The 24,822-nt window shown below is 49.8% G+C and overlaps 1 protein-coding gene across 1 annotated transcript; it reads left to right on the top strand.

Annotated features, from left to right (window-relative positions):
- Positions 1–195: 195 nt before the first annotated feature.
- On the top strand, positions 196–18,641 carry FAM89A (family with sequence similarity 89 member A). Its single transcript, XM_045783599.2, has 2 exons — positions 196–518; positions 17,491–18,641. Exons 1-2 carry the CDS (start codon positions 234–236, stop codon positions 17,752–17,754), a joined length of 549 nt encoding a protein of 182 aa, XP_045639555.2. The 5' UTR covers positions 196–233; the 3' UTR covers positions 17,755–18,641.
- The last annotated feature ends 6,181 nt before the right edge of the window (positions 18,642–24,822 follow it).

Raw genomic sequence — 24,822 nt, 5'->3', positions numbered from 1 at the left:
CACGGGGGCAGGGGGCCTGGGGGTTCATGGGCGGGGCTGGAGGTGAGCCGGGCCGGGGCGGGGGGCGCCAGGGCTGCCGGGCGCGGGGCGGGGGATACGAGGAGGGGGCGGGGCGCCGGGGAGGGGAAGTGGGTGGGGCGCCGCCGGGAAGGGGGCGGGCCGGGAGAGCCTTAGGGCCGGGGCGGCGGCGGCGGCGGCGGCGGCGGGGCAGGCGCGTGGCCGGGTCCGGCGCGATGAGCGGAGCCGGAGCGGCGCCGGGGGTGGCGGACGCGGTGCGGGGGCTGCGGGTGGACGGGCTGCCCCCGCTGCCCAAGAGCCTGAGCGGGCTGCTGCACTCGGCGTCGGGCGGCGGCGCGTCGGGGGGCTGGCGGCACCTGGAGCGGCTGTACGCGCAGAAGTCGCGCATCCAGGACGAGCTGAGCCGCGGGGGCGCGAGCGGCGGTGGGGCCCGGGCCGCGGGGCTGCCCGCCAAACCTCCCAACCTGGACGCCGCGCTGGCCCTGCTCCGCAAGGAGATGGTAAGGGGAGCTCCGCGGGCGGGGGCGGGGGGTGTTCCTCCGTCCGGGCTCGCCGTCCCGGGAAAGTTCGCCGGGACCCGCGCTCTGCTCCGGAAGTCCCCGCGCCCACCCGCCCCTTTCTGGCTCTTTTGCCCCAGGCGCCAGCGCCGAGAGAAGGGCACTGTCCTCTCAGCTATTCTCTTTACTAGTCCTCTCTGTCCACGGTGGGACCCTTACCCGGGGGGCTTCCCACTGAAAAGGCAGTTTCCGGAGCCCGGGCGCCCCGAGTCCGGCCCCAGCTGGCTCGGAGACCAGCGGCGGGAGGCGCGGCATGGGGTTCACTCGTGGCCTCGCGGCGGGCGCGGCTTGGTCACTCCTGTCCGGAGTCAGACAGACCTCCCGGGTCGGGGAAGGGCTTTTACTGCGGCGGCGGGCTTTAGAGCTGTGTACGATTGTATCTTCCAGCCTTGGAGAGGACAGTTTTTGTCCTGGCAATTGGAACAGCCCTCGCCCCCTCCCCCGCGCCCCAGGCGGCGCGTGCAGAATCCGATTACTGCGGGATGGCTCCGGCCCCAGATGGCTGTGAAGGCGAATGCTCGGCCCATCCCCTCTGCGCGGTGGGCCCGAGCCCCCACGCCCGCTAGAGAAGAATGGAGGGGATGCGCTCCCCGGCTGGGTGAAGCCCGTGTGGGTTCTTCGGGCCGAGTCTGGGAGCCAAACAATGGGGCTTAGTTTTTCTCAGTCCTTGGGAAGCACATTTGAAGTGTGTGGACCGGGACACACGATTTCACATGACGCCAAAAACAGGGCAAGGGCAGGGATTTAGGTGGCACAGAGCCTTTCTCCAGCTTTCGTCTCCAGGCTTAGGCCAGGCCAGCAGAGAACTGGAAAACTTCCTCCTTTCTACGCCTTCGCCGGCCCCTGATCACCTACCCCTGGCCACCCGCTCTCTTTTTGCCCCTTCCTTTCTCTCAGTGCCTGTCCTAAGTACAGGTAAAAACTTTATTAAGGAAATCTAATATACGAAATCTGCTCTTTTCCTAAGAATAAATTTGCCGAAAAGCTTATCACAGAAACCCTTTAAATATGGATCTAGTACATTAAGATGTTGTTTAGAAGCATTCAGTTTATGCCTCCTTTTTTTCAGGAGCATATCCATACTGAAAAGTAAGACAATTAAATCTAGAAAAGCCCCCTAAAATAACATTTTTTAATCAATCAGATATTGTCTTCCCACTCTGTAGCTGGCATTGAAATTGTGATTTTCAATCCTCTCTGAGTAGATTTCCTAAGCTTCTTACAGAATGACTTAAATTCCAAGACAACCGTTTTTATTTATTAATAAACATTGACACCAGCATTGCACAGCTAGCGAGCTGTATTTTAATTAGATAAACCTACATCTGGTATGTTTACAGTCTGAACTTAGATGTAGCATAAATATGGGGGTGACATGGGAAGACTCATCCTGGGTTAAGTCCCATTCTGGAACAGACAGGAAAACCTCAGGGCCACTCCTTTTGGGAAGCTCTGGTTTATAACATGCTCTGATGGCTTGGGAGTCAATGTGCCATTCCCAAAAGTATTTTTCCAGGTCCCTCCTGGTGCAGCTGAAGAACAGCCACAACCTTATAATTACGCCTTGGACCAGAGCTCTCTCTAAGCCTAACTGTTTAAAGCACAAGGAAAATAAACAGCGGTCTTTGGTCAGTCTGATATTTAGCTGAGAGAAAGATAAGGAAGATATGGCTACGGGCCTTGACAAGTCCTTTCACAGAATGTCACAAGGTCTTTTAAAAGTGCTCTAGGTCTGTTGGCTTTAAGAGATTTACTACCCTGGGGCAGTGGGGTCTGAGTGGTAACCCAAGCTGAGTTCATTCCTGAATTATCTGTGCAATAGTTTGTGTTGATCTATTTAATTGGAAGGCCTGAGGTCAAATCTGTGTCAAGGGACATACTAGCAGTCGTGGCCGAATGTGATGAATCCCTTTTTGAAAAGGTCCTGTGCAATCACAGATTAATGTAATTAATCTTTTTTTTTTTTTTTTTTAAGTCCTGTGCAAGCAGTGGTGGTGTGGGAAGGCCTCTGAAGGCAACAGAATTTTATCAAGGGACAAGGGCAGTGGGAAAGGAGCAGCAAAGCCAGAATAAGGGGATAGCGTCAATGTGATTGCAGGGTGTGTAGAAAGAGCGGGAAGTGTGCTGGGAGAAGGTGAGAGCCTCCAGCAGGGCGGGGGCCAGTGAACAGGAAACAGGAATCCAATGCGAGACGCGTCTCTGATGCAGAAAATGCGGGGAGGTGACTGGAGCGTTTTTATGGAAAGAGTGGCTAAGCAAAACAATTAAAAATTACAGTCTGAGCACCTAGACATAGTCACTGTTAATCGTTAGGGGTATCTCCTGTGTAGGCACAATGTAAATGCTTTCTATGCATAACTTCTCCGTGAGATGGATACTCTATTTTATTTATTTATCTATTTGTTTACTGACACAGGATGTGACATTAGTTTCGGGTGTGCAACGTAGTGACTCAAGTCTGTGTGCTCACTGCGAGTGTATCCACCATCTGTCACCGTACGAGCCTGTTACCATACCATTGACTCACTGTATGCTCTATGCTCTACTTTCCATCCCTGTGACTTACTCATTCCGGAACTGGACGCCTGCACCTCCCGTTCCCTTTTGCCCATTTTGCTTATCCTCCCTACCCCCATCTCCTCTGGCAACCATCGGTTTGTTCTCTGTATTTATGGGTCTGTTTCTGCTTTTTGTTTGTTTGTTCATTTGTTTTGCTTTTTAGATTCCACATGTAAGTGAAATCATATGGTATTTGTCTTTCTGTGTCTGTCTTATTGCGCTTAGCATAATACCTTCTAGGTCCATCCTATTTCATATATTTTTTAAAAAATCACTCAGAATTTAACTCCCCTACGATCACATATTCAACCAGTTATGTCCCAAAGCCCTGTTTAGTTTTTTTTAAAGATTTTTTATTTGAGAGAGAGAGAGCACAAGCAGGGGGAGCTGGAGAGGGAGAAGCGGGCTCCCCGCCGAGCAGGGTGCTGGACGCAGGACCCTGGGATCATGACCTAAGCTGAAGACAGACACTCAACTGACTGAGCCACCCAGGCCCTCCCCACCCAAAGCCCTGTTTTAACCATTGCATTACAGTGCCGGCATGTGTATGCACTCACACTAACACAAATGCACACGGATCACATTATTCAACCTTATTTGCTTTTTCGGGGGCACATAGTGCAAAGGTTTTCCTAGTCAATACACATTATACTGTGTGCAGTAACTGGTGTGCCATTGTGCGACACGGAATAACCTTGCGAAGCTGTCACTGGGAAGGTGAGGTTCATTGCAGCGATGGGGGAGTCAAGAGGAGTGGCTCCTTTAGGGGAAAGGTGGTTTGCCATTACATCAGTGGAGGAGCATGTCACACATTTAAGAATGAGGAGCTGGAGGCTGGGAAGGAGACTTGGACCTGCTGATACGCAATTGAGGGATGGCGAGGGTGGAACTTGGGGCGGTGGGTATCTGGGCCTTGTGAGGGCACAGGCTTCCGTCCTGTGATTGGTGGCGCTGTGCTCTGCTTGAGAATCGTGGTTTCCACTGCACCCCGCGTTTCAGCACTTCCCACTCTAGGAACCCCTCTTCTGTGAAGCTCGGTCCTGCGGTGGGTCCCCAGCCGCTGCCCCAGTGGGCCCGTTGGGAAAGCCGTGAGAGTCACACAGACAGTGACTGCTCTATAGACCAAAAAGACTCCTTTAAAGCAAGAGGCTGAGTTTGTGTGTGTGTGCGTTTTAAACATCAGATGGTATATAAAATCGCACTCTGCAGATGTCTACGGGGTGCGCGTTAGGTGTCCAGTGCTGCGGAGATACAAGGGTGAATGGGGACTCTCTAGCTGCGGGGAACTTCCACCAGCTGGTAGATGTGGTCATCTTTACAGCAGTGGGGGTGCTGCGGTCCGGACCTCTTCTCAGTTTCCTTGAGTCTCTGTATTAGTAATTGTAACTCAGTCTGAACCAGCTCTTGCAAAAGGAGACTCTTGAAGGGCTGGACGTGTACAGAGACGGACTAGAACCAGGGCTGACGGGGTCCCGGGAAGTCCGCTGTAGTCTCCTGTCTCCCCCTGCCATTTTATTTTTTTCCTACTGTTTGGACCGTGGCTGCTAACCGGGTCCACACTCAGTTTTGGCCATGCTTCTTAGTTCCAGTTTGTAAACACTGTGGAGGGACGCCTGTGGCCCCAGCTCGAGCTGTCTGGCCAGCCTGGACCAGCTAGTAGTGACTGAGGACCGAGTTTGTGCCTTTTACGGAGTTAGTGTGACCGTGTGGATGGGGTGGGGGTGCTGGGGAATCCCCCAAAGAAAGACCAGTTTGCAGAAATAGAGCATAGGGGGCCGTTGGACTAAGAGCCACACTCTTAGATATCTGTCACAGACCTCTTCCTACGGAAAAATACTTTGCCCCGAAGGACCCCACAGTTTGAAAGATTCTCATCTGCTAAGCTGACAAAGTCGCCTTTGCTCAGCAGACCTCAGCTGGCATTTCAAATCCATTCACGTGGCTGAAGGACACCCTTGACTCTCAGCGTCAGCCGGGACCCCTGACACACACCTTCCCTGAGGTTGGTACATAGACCACCTGCCCAGGAGCTCTGTGACTTCAGCTCGTCGAGCTTGGACACCTCAAAGAGTCATGGAAGCACAGACAGAAGACCTTCAGATATGGGGGGCAGCAGGTGTTTGAGGGTGACATCCCTGGCGGTTCTGGGGTTTTGCCTCTCAAACCATCAAGGGCAAGTTCTAGTGGCTTTGATTTGGAACCCCATTTTTTCATGTTTCCTCTTTTTCCCTTAGAACCATCAAGTAATGGGGCACCTGGGTGGCTCAGTGGGTCGAGCGGCCGGCTCTTGAGTTCGGCTCAGGTCATGATCTCAGGGTCATGAGATCAAGCCCCGCATCAGGCCTGCTTGAGATTCTCTTTCTCTGCCCCTCCCCCCTTCTCTCAAATGAATAAATAAAATCGTTTTTAAAAAATGTCAAGTAGTTATTTTGGTCACCAACCCATGCATGAGTGGGAAATCATCCACATGGAACTTTTGAGTTCCTGAGCTGCAATGGTTTAGGAGAAGAATTTAATCTGATTAAATAAAGCTTGATTTCGGAGACCAGCAACACTCCTCTTCCCCGCATTTTCGCTGAGAGAAGAACTAAGCGTCTAATGAGTTTGTGCAGTGAACTGTATTCCAGGAGACGTGCATTAGCTTGAATAGCCCACATCCCAGTGGATTTCAGTTCTTATCCTGTGCGTGAAACCAGTGTCTTAGGGAGGGGATTTTAGTCTTTAAAAGGTTTTATGGTAAAGGTCCAATCCAAGTCAGGCCTATGAAATGCCGTCGGAATAAAAGCGTTAGCTACCAATACAGCATTCTTGATAGAGGTTGATCACGGGAGAGTGGGCATGTCTGATGGCCTTTAACACTGTCTTTTCTGGCTTTGTGTTTTCACTGGTCTTACCACCAGCCCCAGGATCCCCGAGGCTGCTGGTGGGAATGCTGATTCCTGGGCCTCTTCCTACACCGGCAGTATCCGAATCTAGGAGAAAGCAGAGTCCACATTTTTAACAAGCCCTTTCAGAGCTGGGAAGCTCCTGACCCAGGCATCAAGAGCTTGAATTCTGTAATTAGATTACGTGATATAATTTGGGCAAGTACTTCACTATTTTCAGCTATAGATCCCCTATGGGGAAAAAGAGAATTAAATGCCACAAAGGCTCCTTTTGTTTTTGTTTTTAAAGATTTTTATGTATTTGAGAGCGAGAAATAGAACATGCGAGAGAGCACGAGTGGGGGGGTGGGCAGAGGGAGAAGCCCCTGCTGAGCAAGGAGCCGGACCGGGACTCAGTCCCAGAACTGTGAGGTCATGACCTGAGCCAAGGGCAGACCCTTAACTGACTGAGCCACCCAGGTGCCCACAAAGGCCCCTTTTGGCTCTAGCAATAGAATTCTTTTCCCCTCCTGCCATTCTGGGTGTTTACAGTGCCTGCAGAAGTTTGCTGTGTCATAAAATTAATGTAGGCACGAGTGCAGGACCTACCTATTGCAGTGTGCTTGGTGTCCCTGGGACACTTCACAGCTGTACCTGGTAGTTGTAAATTCTACAAAGAAAAGGAGGAGCCGTGCAGGTTTGCTATTGGACTCCATTCATCAAAAATTAGGCTGGCTGTAATAGTTCTTAAAGTTTTGAGGCCATAATTACTCTGTAATGGTACTTGTCCCCACCCCAGGATTCACCCAATAAAAACACAACTAGAAAAGTGTGTATATATAAAAGTTCATGTGTTTGAAAGCACACTTGTGTCCTTGGGGTGGGGGTGGGGGCTGTAAGGGCAGGCAGGTGGGGTCCCTGGCCTGGTTTCATTCACTTTTTTTTTTTTTTTAAGGTTTTATTTATTTGAGAGAGAGCAAGCATGAGCCGGGAGAGGGGCGGAGGGACAAGGAGAGTCCCCACTGACCACTGAGCGGGGAGCCCCAAGTGGGACTCCATCCCAAAACCCTGGGATCATGACCTGAGCCAAAGTCCGCGCTTCACTGACCGAGCCCCCCAGGCGCCCCTGGTTTCATTCACTTTTGATGTTACCTCTAAGTGAGGTTATACTTACAGTCCCAAGATTTGAAGATAGAGGATTGAAAGATCTTTTTCATATCACCTTATCTACCACTGTCCGGACCTGTAGAGACTATAAATGAGTATTTTTCCTAATTTACAAGTATCTTGCGAGAAGCAAAACCTCTCCTTTTCCCCCACTTGTGGTGAAAGGCATTCCTCTGTTGCGTGTGAATGGGACAGTGCCCCAGTTGTTGGGATGCCTCTTCACTGCCAGAGGCCCTCCGCCACGCAAGTGCCCGAGCATTTCTGCCTCTCCCGGGGCCAGCAGTGCTGTAGAGAGGCTGTGTGGCCAGTGGAGTTCAGGGAGGGCTCAAAAGGAGGACCGTGGCCCTTGTGCGGTTCCCCGCCACTGAGCCCCGGGTGGAGGCTTTGCAGTTCTGCTTCTTGAATGCCCACCTGAATGCCACAGTGACTTCAGACCTCAGTTTGAAAAGCTAGAGTTTTCACGATCCTGTGTATGAAACCCTACAGACGGGCCACACACTCCACGAACAGGAAACCAGCCGTGAGACTGCCTGGGTCAGATATTTGCCCCCAGTTACCCAGTGTCATTCTCCAGAGCCCCGACCTTCTCTTCAGCTCATTCGTTGCCCACAGGCTCCAGATGTTTCCAAGTGATAAGTAGGCAGGGCGCAGAAAGGTGGTTCTTCTCTTTCCTGTTGCTCCTTCCCTCATGGACACTTAGCCCAGAGATGTACATCGTCCTCCAGGAACTTCGGAGACAGACAAACCCTCAGGCTTCCTTATGGTGCTGCAGAAACTCATTAAGGCGTGTGGCCTGTTCTGTTTTTATGAGTGCGTTCTGCTCACTGGCCTGATTGGCCCTACGAGCAGTGGGCTGGCCTAGTTTTGCAGGTATAGAATCCCATCTACCAGGATTCTGGGAGGAAGCACTGCCCTTGACTGCAGAGGGTTGGGGGAGAAGGGAGAGCCTCTGTCCTTGGACCAGTGCTCCGTAGGGAAGGAGCAGCCTCTGGGGGACACAGGCCTGTTAGAACCTGGAGAGGCTGGCCTGAGGATTTCTGAAATACATGTGGAGATTAGAGACCATGGAAAGAGGCTGTTTGGTGTGTTCTTAGGTTGTCGACTGCGCTTAGAGAGAAAATAGCCAAGTTCAACACAGTGAAAGAGACATGGCAAGGTGTTTTAACAACCCTATGTGAAGGAAAACAATAAGGTATCAAGTTTTATCTAAAACACTAGCAGAGACTGAAAAGCATGATCATTGTAACGGAGAGGGTTGGGGGAAATAGACACCATAAAAACAGAATTTCTTGTGCATTTTATGTCAGGTCTGCAAAAACACCACCTGATGATATGAGGTTTTCTAGATATTATCCTAGAACTTGGTTTTCTGATTTTAACTTCAAATTTTCTCCCCTAACTGCATCTCCTCTTGCAGAGGGGGAGTTTCAGTTAACTGGATATCATTCAAGGAAATGACAGAACACAAACTAACCTTCAAATGTGTGTTATGTTCCAGTGTGTTGTTATCAAGTCACGTTTTCCCCTCCGGTCCCACTGATTTCATCATCAGCTGTATCCATGTCCGCACTCATTATCTTGGACAACAAGGTTTTAGGCTTTGATACAAGTCCTTGATGAGTGATGGTCTGCTGTTTGCAGCCCCAGGGCTGGGGAGGGATTGAAAGGAAAGCATCCTTTTCCCTTCTCCGCTTCTCTTGCAATTTCACTGTTATAAATTTATCTTATAGTAATAGTCACACAGTGAATAATACTACTTGTACACAGATGTGTATTTCAGTGATACATAATATATATTATATAATAGTGATAGAATACTCTGCAGTCATTGAAAAGAATGTGGTTCAGATGTTCACAGCATGAAAAAATAAGTTACAAAACTATATGTATACATTTGTGTATGTGGTAACTAGCTAAAAAACAGCTTGCATAAGCATAGTGTCTTGAGGGATGTATACTAAAATGCTAAAAGTGGGTATCTTTATTTTTTTAAATATATTTTTAAAGATTTTATTCTAGAGAGAGAGATCGGGGTGGGGTAGGGAGAGGAGCAGAGGGAGAGGAACAAGCGGACTCTTCACCGAGTGTGGAGCCTGACATGGGGCTTGCTCTCAGGACCCTGAGATCATGACCTGAGCTGAAACCAAGAATTAGACACTTAACCAACGGAGCCACCCAGGCTCCCCTAAAAATGGGTATCTTTAAAACAGCAGTTCTCACAGCGTGGTCTGGAGACATTCCCGGGGTCCATCATTATGTGGTGGTCATATTGATACATGTGATATTTTAAAATATTACCTGAGGAAACAGATCAACATTTGGAAGATCTGCGTAATACAGTGAGTTAGTGTTTCCCATTTTTTGTAGACCCAATGCTTGCTGTTACAAAATCACACATGGCTAAAAGATCCATTCGAAGTGCAAGACTAATGGGTCTTAATGTAACAGTATGAAAAGTGCACCGGCCTAGTTTCAGATTCTACACCGCGGCCAGCTAGAGGGTATTGTCAAAAAAGAACACCCCCAGTTTTCTGAAAGGCTATTACATATCCGTGTGAGGCCAGATTTTCTTCATTTACTTCAACCAAACCAACCTGTCACAAAGGATCAAATGCAGGAGATAAACCAGACATTAACAAGATTTACAAAAGGGTAAAAAAAAAAAAAAGACTTACAAAATGGCATTGTTTATAAAATGGCACGTTAGCGTGTAATGGGCATATTAGTTATGTTTAAGTGGATCGATATCAAAGTTTCTCAGTTTTGACTTCTAATAAGGTGAATGTTGACGGATACAACCCACGTCACGAAAGCTCGCAGGGGCCCTCCACAGTGTTTAAGACTATAAGGCGGCCCCAAGACTAAAACATATGAAGATAGCTGCTTTAGACCATGGAATTTGGGAAGGATGGTTTGCATAATTATGAAAAACATTGAAATTTTATTGTGATTAGAATGTTTTGTTTTTATAATGGGAAAATAGTGAAAGAATGAGCAAAGCCATTACTTAAAGAAAATGGTTGATTGCTTTTCTCCAGCTCTGCCTAAAGCAGTGCAAGAGGAAACAGGCTTCGGTGGTACCAGTATTAGTCGGGGTTAGAGAGAAGCAAGCACGTGCGAGGAGATGTTGCAGAATGGGCTCCGTCAGCGTGGATGCCCTCAGCTGTCCGCAGAAGAACACGACGGAAACTGTCTTACCTGGTAGAGCCGCTCAGGGGGGTGCCTGAGCTGCCTAAGCGTTGGGCGTGGCCTAATCTGGGGGTGCAACCATACAGCCCCTGTTCTGTCTCTGAATCACCGTGGCTCTGTAGAGTCTAGTCCTCAGCCTGGTGGGCCTAGAGTATTCACAGGAGCTAAAGCAGACCAAATAGTACGGATTCTTTTCCACCCAGGAGAGGAGAGTGCGGTGCGGAAACCACGTGATGGATTGGAAGCTTGCGTAGTGAGCACAGGATGACCGGCCACCTGGGACCTTTGAGGGCCTTTGGGGGTATTTCAGGAAGGCTTGAGTAGCCAAGTGAATAGCCCCTTCCCTACTGGATCAACACCAAGGGAGTCTTTCTCTTTGGTTTTTTTTTGCAAAACAGTGTGCAGGTCAGCGCCCTCTTTTGTCACATCCTTTATTCAGAAATCAGGTTAGGGTCCTTTAGGTCATTGCTTTATTACATGCCAGCCCCGCAGATACGTACTGGACACCTTGATTCGATTTGGGGCATTTCCCAAGTCCTTTCTAAAATTAATTCACAAGCCATCTGTATATGCTTAGTCACTCATTACATTTTAAAAAGATAACTTTGAAGTGTTCTCCTTGTAAGTGAATACATACTCATGGTAGAAAATTCAGAAAAGCCAAAAATAAAAGTCACCTGTGATGTTAGCAGCTGGCCACATCCCACAGCAGACACTGTGGCATCTCCTTGCCTGGGTCAGCTGTGCGGACAGGACAGGCTGATGGTCAGGGCGCTGGCTGTCACTGTGCCGCTCCCTGCCCTGACCCCCACCGTACGCCCTCCTTCAAGGGCCTTCATCTTTCAGGATCCCAACTTCCTCGTCATAACAGAGTCAACACCTACCTCACCGAGCAAGGATGAGGATTTCGTATCTGTGTCCAGCCAAGATTTTCCAGTCAGTCCCTAGAAATGAACCTAGGTGTCTGGGTGGCGTAGCCAGTTGGGCATCGGACTCTTGGTTTTGGCTCAGGTGCTGATCTCAGTTTTGAGATCAAGCCCTCTGTGGGGTGCCACGCTCAGTGTGAAGTCTGCTTGGGACTGTCTTTCTCCCTCTGCCCCTCCCCCTGCTAAAATAAAGATATAAAATCTTTTAAAAAAAGAAATGAACAGTTAGCTGGTTAAAAGTTATGGGCTATTTTAAGGCTTTCGATAGACCTTGCCAAGCAGTCCTACATCGTGTGCCTACCTAACATGATACTTTATTACTACTAGTTTTTACAATTAAGAGTATCATCCTTGTTGAGAAAAAAATTAAGCTGTACAGAAGGCTGCAAATAGTGATCCTGCTTTCTAGAAGTAAGTTCTGCCAACAGACCTTTCCTCCCCCGGTCAGAAGCTTGCACACATGTGTGCATGTACATAGAGGGGGAGTTCCTGCTCACGTATGGTTGGTAACCTGAGCTTTTGTGCCAGGCACGTGGGTCACTTCTCTACCCAGCTGCTCATCCCTTGAAATGACCGCCTAGTTTTTATTGTATGACTATACCCTGGTACTTTAAACCATGTTCCTACCACCTTATGTTCCAAGGTACACTTTCATACAACAAACTTTTTCTGCATCTGCCCCCCCGCTCTCATGCTACGTTCCTGATTCTGTAGTTTCACTTGGGATCCATACATCACTCCCACCCAGTGTGAGGTGGGGTATTTATCAACTTCAGTTGAGGAAGGCAGCGGTGGGGAGAGAGACGGTCTGGTGTGGGGGTGGGCGTCATTTCAGAGCAGACCCCAGTGTGATTTCCTGACCTAACCCATCCCCACACATCTCGCCCTGCTTCTTCCCAGCTCAGCCCACAGACTCGCCTGGGGCCCCGGAACAAGGCGCAAATGAGACCGTTTCTTTTGATATATGTTTCTGTTTTCTACTCATTGCTGTATTTGAGAAGAAGTTGGCTTTTGTTTATGTCCCTTAAATGTACTAGTGAATTACACCAACTCATTTTTAGTTTCATACATAAAGACTATTTTTTGTAAATACAACCTATTTCTTAAAAATATCTTAAAGTTTTTCTTGATGCTTTGTTTTGACCCGACAAAAGTTTCCTTTTAAAAAGTTCCTTTCATCTTCTAAGCCTCGTATCCGAATGGTCCTGTGTCTGTTGTAATTTTTTGAAAGTTTGGAAGAACTCTGTCCTCCACAGCACCCTTCAAAGAAAGTCAGAAATGTAATGACCCCAAACCCAGCTGGAGCCACCTGTCTGAGGTGTATTCAGTGGCCAGTCCGTTGTGTTTTTGAGACAATTTCGAGGATGATTCAGGGTTGTTTGGCCCCATTGTTAGAGATGCTGTGGATTGGTGAGCCCCCTGTGCTGCATGCAGCAGGAGGGGTGCAGGCGAGCTCTGTGCATGGGAGAGAGAAGGGAATGATCAGGAAGTGAAGCAGGAAGCCGGGACAGAGAGAGGAAGGAATGGCATCAGCAGTTGAAAGCGGTGGAAACTGGTTGATTGTTCTTAATTGTCTTGAAGGTCTAGAATAAGGGCTACAAATTACAGGGTCTTAGAATTCTGTATTTTTCTTCAAGTATCTGAATTTTTAAAATCTGCTTTCAAAAAAGAGCTGTATTTTCTGATTGCAGCTGTGAATTAGATCAGCCATCCTGCAGGGACATGTGGGAACACATGAACACATCACTACGATGACAGGCTTCCCTTGTTTGTAGAATGGGGACAGTGGTGAGGGTTAGTGGGCTTGCAGACGGCGTTCCCTGCTCCCCCACTCCTTTTTTCTTTAAGGATGTGTTCCCATTTGTGGGTGATTTAATCACGTCCTGAATCAATTCTGCAATGTAATTCCATGGCGTGGTGCCTCTCTCCCCTTCCCACGTTCGCAGACCCTTGGGTCTTCAGGGTTAAGAGACTGATTTCTGGGCTTGTCGTGAGTCTCTCTCCCAGCTGCAGACAGTGTGAGTCTAGAAAGAACACCCAGGGAGCAAACTTGGGTTTGGGTCTTCTGTCAAGCAGAAGGTGAGGCTTTTTTTGTTGATGCGGCAATAACCACATGGTCTTGGGCTTTCTTCGGGGCACGTTGGCGTGCTCTGGGCACAAAGGGCTGCCTCTTCCAGCCCTGCCACCTCTGCAGCTCCCTGTGGGGTGTAGCAAGGGGCCTGCTGGTCCCCACACGACCCCACTGCCGGGCTGCTGTTGCAGCCAGATGTCCTTTGGAGGGCGTCTCTACCGAGAGTTGTTTTCACAGAGTTGGCCAGTATCTGAGTGTCCACATGGCAAGGCTCTGTGCTGGGTGCTGGGTGCTGGGTGCTGGGGATCCCAGAGGAAGAAGGGGCCACTGCGTGTGGGCTCGTCCTGCATTCGATTCTTCAAATCGAGCCATGTGCTTGCCAGCAGTGAAAGGTAGAGGGTAATAGTGCAGGCAGAGGAGGTGGGGGAGTGAGCAGCACCCATGGCTGAACCAGTCAAAGTCCCAAGAGGGGAGGAGAAGCTGGTGTTGGGCAGGGTGAGCAAGCAGGCTTTGACCGACACAGTGGGGACAGGTCCGGGACAGTCTGGGGGAAGGGGCCTTCGGCCCACTGAGGCATGAGGTGCGGGTAGGGGAGAGGACAGTCAGACCGGATCATGGAATGCTGCCTAGGGATTTGCAGTTTGCGTCTAGAAAATTTCAGCACAGGTGTTGAACAACCACAGTGAAGGGAGAGGTGTCCGGGCTGGGAGTTGGCTTTGCTCGTGGCTCCTTACCTCCTGCCCTCCTCACTAATTTGGAGGATTGCTGGGAAGTCAGAGGAGCTTTGGTCTAGTGCCTGCAGAAGGCCCTGAGAAGCTGAATGTGCGGAGGCATGTGCCTGCACGTGTGTGTGCTTCGGTCCCTGTTCAATTAGCCTAAGCCCTTGGCATTGCTCGGCCGTGTGATAGGTGTGCGTGGCACCGAGCTGTCTTCCTAGGCGGGTCAGCCCTCCGTTTCTAGGCCAGCGTTCCACCTGAAGACAGGGCAGCTTTGTGAGTCATCGGTTGCTGCAATGCAGAGAGCTCCCCAGGACACAATGCGGCTCGAAGCCTGGAGGACCTTGGACATGGCAGCTGAAGAGGAAAGCCTGGGACCGCAGGGCTTTGCATAGTGCACGTTCAGGGGAAGTCCGCTCCTGAGAACCTGGCAGGGGTTCTAGAGCCGTGGAGCCCAGGCTCCTGCTGTCACCTACGCCTGCCCAGAGCATGAGAGTCAGACCCGGTCCAGGAGCATGTTGCTCCCTCCCCCTTCTGCTGTGTCCCCATTCTTCATTTCCACGGTGGGAAATGGGCTTGGGCTAGCCCAACCCTACTGGCGTCAGAGTGACTCAGTAGAAATAGCTCCAGGACACCAGATAAATCTTTCTATTAATTTTTTTTTAAATCCCAGCGTAGTTAACAACCCGCGTTGTATGAGTCTATGACTTTTTAAGCAAACACTAGTGTGGCTCTGGGAGGGTGTGGCTCTCTTTATTAAAGTTCACATTCCTTGTATTAAATCCTAGATCAGATAGGTAGGCGTGACTTTGCCAAGACAGAATCTTGCAGTCCTCGTTACCGAGTTCAGATCTGGACACTGGAGGAGCCGTGGGAGACAGGAGCGAGTCCAGGGAGACGGACCCGGTGGTTCAAATGGGCCAGAAGGTCATCACGAAGAGTTGATAGACCTGAAGCTACTGGCTGGAGAAGACAGTTTTTTCCAGGGGGTAGACATGGTGGAATGAAAATTACCGTCAAATAGTTAGAAGGCAGCTAAGAGAGAGATGAGATTTGTGTGTACGTGGAATGTAGCGTCAAGGGCCCTAGAACCTACCGGCTGGGAGATTTTGACTTTGAGTGGAGAAGAATTATGTGCTTGGAAATGAGTGAACTGATGTGGAAGGGTTTTAGGGTTTGAAGGTGAGACATTTAAGGTCCTTTCCTATCTGAAAGTCTACAGTGTCCACCCTGGCCCTCAAGAAGCAGGTTTGCTGGTTAATTTTCATCTGGCTTGACTGCCCTGGCAGCCTTCTACCGAAGGTGGTCGGGTGGTTCTTGCTTGGTGTTCACGATTGAGTTGGGCTAGGATGAACATGGCGCCATGGGGGCCACTGCTGTTTCCAGGGACCCTGCTGCCTGGTAAGTCCCACACCTGCCATTCCTTTCCAGGTTGAGATTCTGAGGCTGGCAGAGTGGAGAGAATCATGAACATAATCACCACAGTAGCAGCTGTTACTCTTTTCGGGAGTTGAACAGGATGTCCAGGGTCTCACAGCTAGCGCGTGGCAGAGCCAGCATGTGAACCCAAACAGGCAGGCTCTGCAGCGGGAACCCATGATTCCATGCTCTTCTGCCTGCTGGCCTGGAAGTCAGTGCTCACAGGAGAATACATATAAGTGACCCAGGAAAGACAGGGATTTGTGTCGAGAATACTGGTTTCTTCACTGGAACTGGTTGTCAGCATCGTCTGGGTGGTTTTTCCAACACGGATGTCAGGAACCCACTCTTCTGTCTGACAACACACGCACACAAGCCATCAGGGCAAGGAGTGATGCTGTCTGACCCATCTGCGGCAAGCCTGGGCGTCTCTTGGTTTGTCCATGGCTTGACCTATTCAAGGTGTACTTTCGAGAATAGGATGCCTTTGAGCCGGTCTGCCCTCTCAGACCTGTATCCTGAAGTCTTCCCTGAATGTCGTGGCAACATACGCAAACTCAGTGGGACTTGGTTCTGTTTTTATGGTCTGTTCAGGCGTAGTAGAGAGAGAGCCACTGTCTGCTTGGCCATTTAGCGTGGTTGAAGGCTGTGAAGAGTAACTTGGCATTTAACACCTGTCATGAGGTGAGTGCTGCTTTCTGGACCCCAGCTTCCCTTGTGTGCGAGTCTCATGTGGCAGATCTCACTGCTGGGTAATTATGAAGACTGTAGATCTTCTCTTTCTCTGTGTTTTCTGCTTGCGTGTTCCCACGCATTAGCCCTTAAGTTGCTACACAGTAGCATTCGATTACTGTTTATGAAAATGGATGGATAGCTCCTTGAATCCTCCCAGTAGCCCCATAAGAGAAATATTATTCTCTTTTGTCATCAGCCAAGGTACAGAGATGATACAAGACTTGCTCAAGGGCCAAGAAGCAGAAGGCAGGTCTCCTAGCCTCCAGTTCAGAGTTTCTGCCCTTGGCACGGGGAGGGGGTGCCCCACAGAGGGGCTCAGCAGCCCTGTCACCAGGGGCCCCACACCTGCCAAACCAGAAGCCTTGTGGTTCACAAGATGCCTAGGTGATTCTCGTGCATGTGAAAGTGTCAGGTGCGCTAGTCTAGGCTGCATTTCCAAGCAGGTTAACCCTTCTCTCTTTGGGATTGATGGAAACCATGCGTTTCCCTGTGCTGACTTTGCTCTTTCCCTTGGGACGGGGACGGGCTATGGGAAGAGGGGAACTTGAAGATAAACAAATATGTGATTTTCCAATATTCTTTGTTCTGTCGTTACTGGTGAAAGTAGTTTCCGGGAGACTTTGTGGCGTCCCCCAAGTCTTACTGGACTTACTCAGTCGCTTGCTCTGGGACGTGACCCCCCAGGGATCTTAGGGTACGACTGACCTTGTCTGGAGGAGAAGGAGTCAGAACACCACTCTTGGGAGCCTGGAGGCCGAGCTGGTTAGAGGGTGGGTGCTCCAGGGGTGGTGTGTGTGACACTGACCGGTGAGCTGCTGTCACTGGCAAGGGGACTCTTGTCCCCGGGAGTTGAGAATGATTGCGGTATCAGAGAAGGCACATGTGGGTCCTCTCTGAATCTGATCACAGCAAGAGGAAATGACACACTTGGATCTTGGCGTCCAAAGTGAAACCAGCTGGGGCCACCAGAAGTTGAAGTGCTGTTCCTTCCCAGGGCGTGCCTGAGTGCCAGGGTAAATTTCGCAGGCTGGGGCCCGCCATCCCGCAGGTGTGATCCTTCCCTGCCACTCTGAGTCATGTCTGAGGTGTGGGCATCCCACAATTAAGGTTTTCTCAAAATTGGAAATCCAAAGCATTCAAGGGATGCTCCGAGTCGTTCACTGTATGGAAAGAATGTGCTGGCATGAGCAGATCGCTGGCTGAGTGTTCAACTAAAATTAAACTCAAGTGCTGACTTCTTGTTTTTACCTCCCCACCCCTTCCCTCAAGGTTGGCCTCCGACAGCTGGACATGTCCTTGCTCTGCCAACTCTACAGCCTCTATGAGTCCATTCAGGAATATAAGGGAGCGTGCCAGGCCGCGTCCAGCCCGGACTGCACTTACGCTCTGGAGAATGGCTTCTTCGATGAGGAGGAGGAATATTTCCAGGAGCACAGCGCCCTCCACGATGGGAGGGAACGGGGCCCCCCGAGGGACCTGTCGCTGCCTGTCTCCTCGCTGTCCAGTAGCGACTGGATTCTGGAGTCCATCTAGAAAGGGATCTCAGCAGAGAAGGAGGCCACTGCTGCTGCCGGACACGCTGTCAGCCTCAGCTTCTCCTCTCGAAGAAAGCTCCTGTGCTCCTCCATCGTGGGCTGTCCTCGGGCGCCAGCGGCCAGTGCTGCCAGTTTAATTGGGAGGACACGTGGCAGCCTGTTGCGATGGCTGGAGTTTCTGGTTAGGTGGCCTCGAGGTGCTCAGTGACCTGCTTGGCACCATGGTACCAGTGCGCTCGTGCCCACGAGTCCTGTCCATGCTGGGAATCTAACAGGAGGATCCTGGGGGACGACCGTCCCGGGCATTTCACACAGACGACTTGCACTAGTCTTGCAGGTGGTAGACGATTTGCTACTCTCTCTCATAGGAATTGCCTCCAGGTTGCATTGTAGGAGAACTAACATTTTGCGGCCCCCCTCCCTTAATACATCCGGCAGCCTTCCTTGCTTTCGTTTTGTGGGCGTTCAAGGCTCTTGGTTGGGTTTTCTTTGTAAGCTGCATTACTAACTGTCCCGGTGACTCAGTGAAAGCTTTGTACCAAAAAAGTGAACATTTCAGGCCACACCAATCAACTGCATTCCCTTCACCTGTCAAAATTTGTATCCTTTGTCTCTCCGATGGAGGAGGGAGGAAGAGAACACGGACATGTGTTACGTTGGCAAAAAGAAACGGGGGCGAGCTCCTGGTTTGTGTCATTCGCTGTAAGATGGCATACATTTTTTGTCCTGGAAGATTCTAAATGTAAACTAGCATATTAGAAAGCAGTCCTGCCTCTTCCACTCGAAACAATGATCACCTTAAGCCTTAATATATTTATTAAAATCTTTGATGAACGCTTTACACTTTGTAGGTTAAAAATGAGGATAAAATGCTAACCTCTCTGACTGTAGTTGTGTATTATTTTGGTCTGAACTCAGAATCATCCATTTTCATGACTTGAATGCTTTGGGTCCACTCAACTACGGAAAGAAAACAATAGTTTGTTTTCTTGCCATTCAGGGTTTGAAAGCAGCTCTATTCCACTATTGACTTATTCTTGGAATTGTTTTATCCACAGGAGACCCCCATTCACAGTTAGGTCTGGTGCTGTTGTATCTTTGACTACTTCAGACCCCCCGCTCTTCTTCTCTCTTTGGATGTGATAATTGCTCATTCACAACCCTTCAGGGGCAGAGAGAGGAAGTCAAAGTCATCCTCACGGACCAGTATGTTGACAGCCTGTTGTGTACGTGACCGTACATGACCGTGTGTCAGGAACTGGGGTGAGTACAGAGAAGGAAGAGCGTTCCTGCTGTTTTCCTGTGTTGAAAGTAATAGTTGAATGAGAGATCGTAGTAAGTTGCCTTCAGTATGTGGCCCAGCTGTTCGGGGGGACGAGAACAGTAAAAGTGATAGGACCAGGGGAAGTCTGGTCATCTTCCGGAAACTTCGACAATGAAAGGTTAACAACGATTGAACCTTGGGTCCACTGTGCTCAGCCCTGACCACATTAGAATCACTTGCAGGGGGCAGGGAGGGGAGTGGAGCTTTTAGAAGAATTTTGAGCCTGGCTCAAGAGCCCCCATCTTCGTTCTGATTTAATTAGTAAGGGGTGACACCTACGTCTCTGCATGGTTCCAGAAGTGCCGCAGGTGATTCTAACGCAGATCCGTTTGCCGTCTAGTGTTCAGACTGGCCCGTGCAGCAGGCATCATGGGACACACAGGAGAGCTGCAGGCCACCTGGACCTAGCGATTCAGTCCCTGCGTGTTCACAGGACGGCCGGTGATTCTTTCACAGGAAGTTCAGGAGGCGCTGCTCCTGTCAGCCCGGAGGATTTCAGCATCTCTGGGAGGGAAGCTTGCAGGGCTGGCTCGGGTTCAAGGGGGCCCCTGAGTTTAGAACGCACGGCTTCCCTGGGTCTGCTGCCTCTGGGTTCTTCTGAAACGGCAACCATAGGTTCATAGGGCCTTTGAGTTTGGGGTGCTCATCTCGTTGCAAGATAGGCTCTCAGAGCTAGAAGTGGAATGAATCAGGGCAAGCAAGGGGCCTCCTCTTTGCTGTGGGGAGGGGCTGACACATTCCTCAGCCTGATGGTGAAGCGGCATATATACAGAAATCACCGCAGTTCGTAACACGCCGTTTGAAATACATACACATTGCCCCAAACTTTCTCTGACTCCAGATACAGCGTAGCGTTGTAAATACAGCTTGGCGAGGAGTACTCACATTTCCCAAACCATAAGATGTTTGCTAATACACTGTCATAACAGAGGTTTGGCAGAGATTAGAAAATAAATTCACTGGTGTCCTTTACTGCTTCCTGGCGTACATCGTTAGCTCCAGTTTGGCGTGGGACCGTTTTGCTGCTCAGTGGCCAACAGAGGGCCGGGTAGGCTGTAAGGCAGGCAGACGTTTCCCGAAGCAGTGAGGTACTGTGTAAGGCAATATACAGAGCACTGGAGAAACCACCTTTAGCCTCCGACGGCATTTGTGCCGTGAGCCCAGAGTTGCTGATAATTTAAACCTTGTGTTTCACAAATGACGCAGCTCCTCTCACGCCCCGAGTGGATTTCAGGGTCAGTTAACCAACCTGACTCCTGGCTTCCATTTTTCTGTAACCTGGGGTGACGCCACTCATTCCACTGGCATTTATTTAGCGCTGGTCTGGGTCACGTCGAGTCAGACACTGAGAACACAAGCTGCAGAACGTGAAGAGCCTCTGGCAGACGCCGCTTCCACAAATAGCCCAACATGTGAGGTTAAGAGTTGCGATCAGGGAAACGCCAGGGCCGCCGAGGCCTGGGAGACTCAACAAACACTGGGGTCGTTGGCACAGGTGACGTCTGAGCTGGTTTTGAAGAGTGAATATATTTTTTGTGTTTTAAAATTTATTTCAGAGTGAGTGTGCATGGGGGGAGGGGCAATGGCAGAGGGACAGACAGAATCTCCAGCAGACTCCCCACTGAGCTCGGAGCCCTACTCAGGGCTCGATCTCACGGCCCTGAGATGGTGACCTGAGCTGAAATCCAGAGACAGCCAGTTAACCGACTGAACCAACCAGGTGCCCCTGAAGGGTCAATAAGTTCTTCAGAAAGGGGGCGCCTGGGTAGCGCAGTCGTTAAGCATCTGCCTTCAGCTCAGGGCGTGATCCTGGCGTTCTGGGTTCAAGTCCCACATTGGGCTCCTCGGCTGGGAGCCTGCTTCTTCCTCTCCCTCTCCCCTGCTGTGTTCCCTCTCTCGCTGGCTGTCTCTCTGTCACCTAAATAAATAAAATATTTAAAAAAAAAAAATTCAGAAAGAAGAGTGAGCAGGCAGACGGAAGGGCATAAGGCCTCCAAAAACGTACGTATAACAACGTGTGCTTTCATAAAACATTTCCATTTCTAGAATTAAACATACAAGTCAAGTGATTTGCCTAAGGTCATGGCTAAACGACAGAGCTGGGGTTCTGAGATGCAGTTTGTGCTGCATTTACGCTTTGGGCCCACGCAGGGATTGGGACAGCGTGAAATCTGAGATCGTCCACTGTGGCCTCAGTCTCACGTTGCAGCCCATTCGCCTCCCTCGATGGGTCGAGCAGCGCGTTCTACTGGGTCTTGCTCTGACTTCTACATGCATGGCCATGATCAGGGACATACGCCAAGCGTATGGGAGACCGAAAGGCTCTCTGGCCACCAACATCAGGCAAGGTGGCAGTTCAGTTTCATCTTTCTGTCTGGAGAAAACTTACCGATTGTAGAAGCCTGAAAATGTCTAGTCTGCTTGTCTTCGTGAAAAGCTTATCCTTTGAGTTCGGAGAGATGCGTCTTGAGCCCATTCTCTATGGAGGTGGTAGAGCTTATGTTACAAAGATGGCACCTGGAGGTTCCACCTGAAGGACAGCTGACACCTGCTGGGTCATGGCTTCTGGGGGCGAAAATGCTGTGGGAGCATGTGGGCCTCCGACCACTGAGTGAGGGTGGGCTCTGGAAGTGTTAGCAGCCTGCCTGATGCCTTTGTGCTGGCCAACTGTGATAAGAATGCATTACCTTTCCACCCGACTTCTCTGGCTACCGATCAGCTGAGGACAGGTCCCTAGATACCCAGTTTCCTGTCTGGTTCTCCTGACTCCCTGAAGAATGTGCACAAATGGAGTATCTAGAGAACATTGAGCAAAACCTTTATTAAATATGCTAACTGAGCAAGGTTAGCAAAATGAAAGCGTGAAGCAAGTCAGTAAGGACGCGTTATGGGCCTAGAGAGCCGATGCCAGAGAGGAGAGGACAGGGGCAAATGCCATCTGGAGAATTATGCATTGCCAACCTCGAGCAGAAGCTCAGAGACCTCCCTCCCTGCTTCCCGTTCTGTTTCTAAGATGGGGAATCTCCAAACAAAGTCCTACAGGAGCACAGAAGCCATTGTTATTGGGAAGGCCGGTTTGGGTGGGAGGAGCACTTGCGTTAGAAATCGTTGTGGTCAAAGCCACAGTCACCCCACTGCTGAGAGCACCCAGTTCCCTTCAGATGGTGCAGGTCTGTTCTGAGACGAGGGAAGAGAGCACCTTATCTTCCATTCTGTGTCTTTCTCCTGTCCTCGGATCTTATTAGATCCCAGAGTGGGGCTCCAGGAGAAAAGATGAAAGAGGAGACCATTAAGATGGCCTCCAAGACATTGTGTTAGAAACAAGAAGGCACCTTTGAAATCCTAGGGATTTCACAAGGGTGGGAAAACAACGGGGAGTTGGGGTACAAGGGCAAACTGGTGACCCCGCCCATTTGTCTGGGCTGTCCCTCTGCATCGAACCCCGGGAATCTAGATGGAGATGAATTTGGAGATTGAGGATGGGGCTCACTCACCAGACTGAACGAGCAGTGTGTTCCTGGCACGCCAAGGCCAGCAACACGCCCCACCAGGCGTTGGTTCTCTGTGTGACTGACCCCCACTTGCCCTGCTGGCAGAAACACCAGGGAAGTCAGGTTCAACTCAGTCCCCCTGTGGTCATAGGCCATGTGACTGACTCCTCTCAACAAGCTTCTATCAGACACACCATAGATGACTGTCTCATTGATGAATAAACCTCTCCAGGCTCCGCCACTCCTACCAAAGCATTTCTGTTGTGCTGGGACCTCAAATTGGAAGGAGCCTGACAGAGGACCTGGAAGTTGAATTTATCTCCCCCTGCTGTCGAAGAAAGAAGGGGCTTCCACTCCATGGGGCCGGAGACGTACCCTAGAACAGACGTGTGCCTGGTCATACGCTTATTTGTCTTAAATGGATCAATAGGACTTCTGTACCACCTCTGTCCCCAAAACTACTTAAGGTTGCTTAATGAAAATTCGCACAACATAATAAAATGCAATTTAAAAAAAAAGTGGGTTTAGAAATCAGCACAAAGGGAATACAAGGGCAGGACAGAGAAGAGGAAGCCGGGTGTAAAATCAGCACAAGAACCACCTGCTGTGAGAAATGCAAGCCCTCCAATTGCTAGCGGAATACAAACAGGCCGACTCCGACCTTGCGCCCAAATTAAAGCCATGGGTACGGTGAATGCTCAGCCCTGGAGCAGGTGTTTACCTCGGTGTTTCCCTGCCAAGTGTGTCCAGGCAAGGTGACCTCTGGAAAATATGGGGATGAGTCAGGAGAGCACTCTTTAAATGTTTGCAAGGGACTCCTGAGAGGTACATGGGTCCACGCCCAGCTAATGCAGGGGTCTCCTCCGTCACACGGATCTGGTCACGGGGCTTCTGCGGTAACGCTCCAAAACCAGGAAGCTGGGTTGCAAGGTGCCTTTCAGAGAGTTTCTTGTGGAGCTCTGACTTCTGCTTTCCCTTGGATGAAGTTGCAGATAAAGGATTTTGCCTCACAGGAGAGTTCTGTTCACATCTGTGTGTGTGTGTGTGTGTGTGCGCCCGCGCGTGTGCACCCACATGTGTTGCGTGCAGGCGGCTGCTCTCTGCCAGATGATTTTGTGGTAGGCTGAAAACTGGCCCCCTAAAAACATCTTGCCCAAAGATATCCTCTCTGGAACTCGTAAACGTTACTTAATTTTGAAAAGGCCTTTTATAAAAGATGTGATTAAGTTAAGGGTCTTGAGATCACCAGGTTATCCTTGACTATCCGAGTGGGGCCTAAATGCCATCGCAAGTGTCCTTATGAGAAGCAAAAGGAGATTTGACACATGGAGGAGGAGGTGGTGTGGAGCTGGAGGAGAGATTGGAGAGATGTGGCCACAAGCCTTGGGATGGCAGCAGCCCCCAAAGCTGGAAGAGGCAAGGAATGCCTTCCCCCCTAGAGCCTCTGGAGGGAGCATGGCCCTGCCAACACCTTGGTTTGGACCCAGGGAAACTGGTTCTGGACTTTGCGCCTCTAGATTTGTGGGAGAATAAATATGCTGTTTTAAGCCATCTAGCTTAATTTGTCATAGCAGCGCAGGGACCTACCACGAATTTCTGGGCACGGTTATGTTCTTCCCCGCCTTTGCTATTTATCTGTGTCATGCCGGGACATCATCATTCAATCTGCTGGCTGGACACACTGCTAACCCTTCCAGCAGATTCAGATACATTTCCTGATGGGCTCTTAGAGGCAATTTAGTTGACGGGCATCTTCTAGGGTTAGTATAAGGATAAAATGACTTATTAATTATAAAACCCTTAAAAGAGTGCCTGGCTCAAAGTAAATATATAGATACATTATATATATACATATATAATAAGTCCTATGTAAGTCATATATAGTGCCCGGCTCAAGGTATATATAAATATTTGTCAAATAGGAATAAATAAATAGAATCCTGTTTTGGGTCCTGGGGCTCTGGCTTTTGTAGTGCTTTTCCTCTGTTGACTCTTCGGGAGCCAGAGAACATTTTAAATTTAGTCTTAGGTTAATAACATTTCCTCTGAGAATGTGTTCCCAATTTTATAATGAAAGCTTATGGCTAGATGTGTTAGATACCAGAAAGAGACAACCCAAGCTTTAAGGCTCACGGCTGTTCCACTGAGAAATGGCTACAGTGAAATGCTCATTTCTTTCTATAGCTTCTTCCCTTGGAGACAAGGACTAACATTGAAACCCAGTCCTGTTCATGTGAGTTCTGTATTAAAA

Source organism: Ursus americanus, chromosome 6 (genome assembly GCF_024610735.1).
Source record: "Ursus americanus isolate L20-20 chromosome 6, mUrsAme1.1.p, whole genome shotgun sequence".
In the NCBI taxonomy this organism is placed as follows: domain Eukaryota; kingdom Metazoa; phylum Chordata; class Mammalia; order Carnivora; family Ursidae; genus Ursus; species Ursus americanus.
This window is presented reverse-complemented; position numbering and strand designations above follow the sequence as displayed.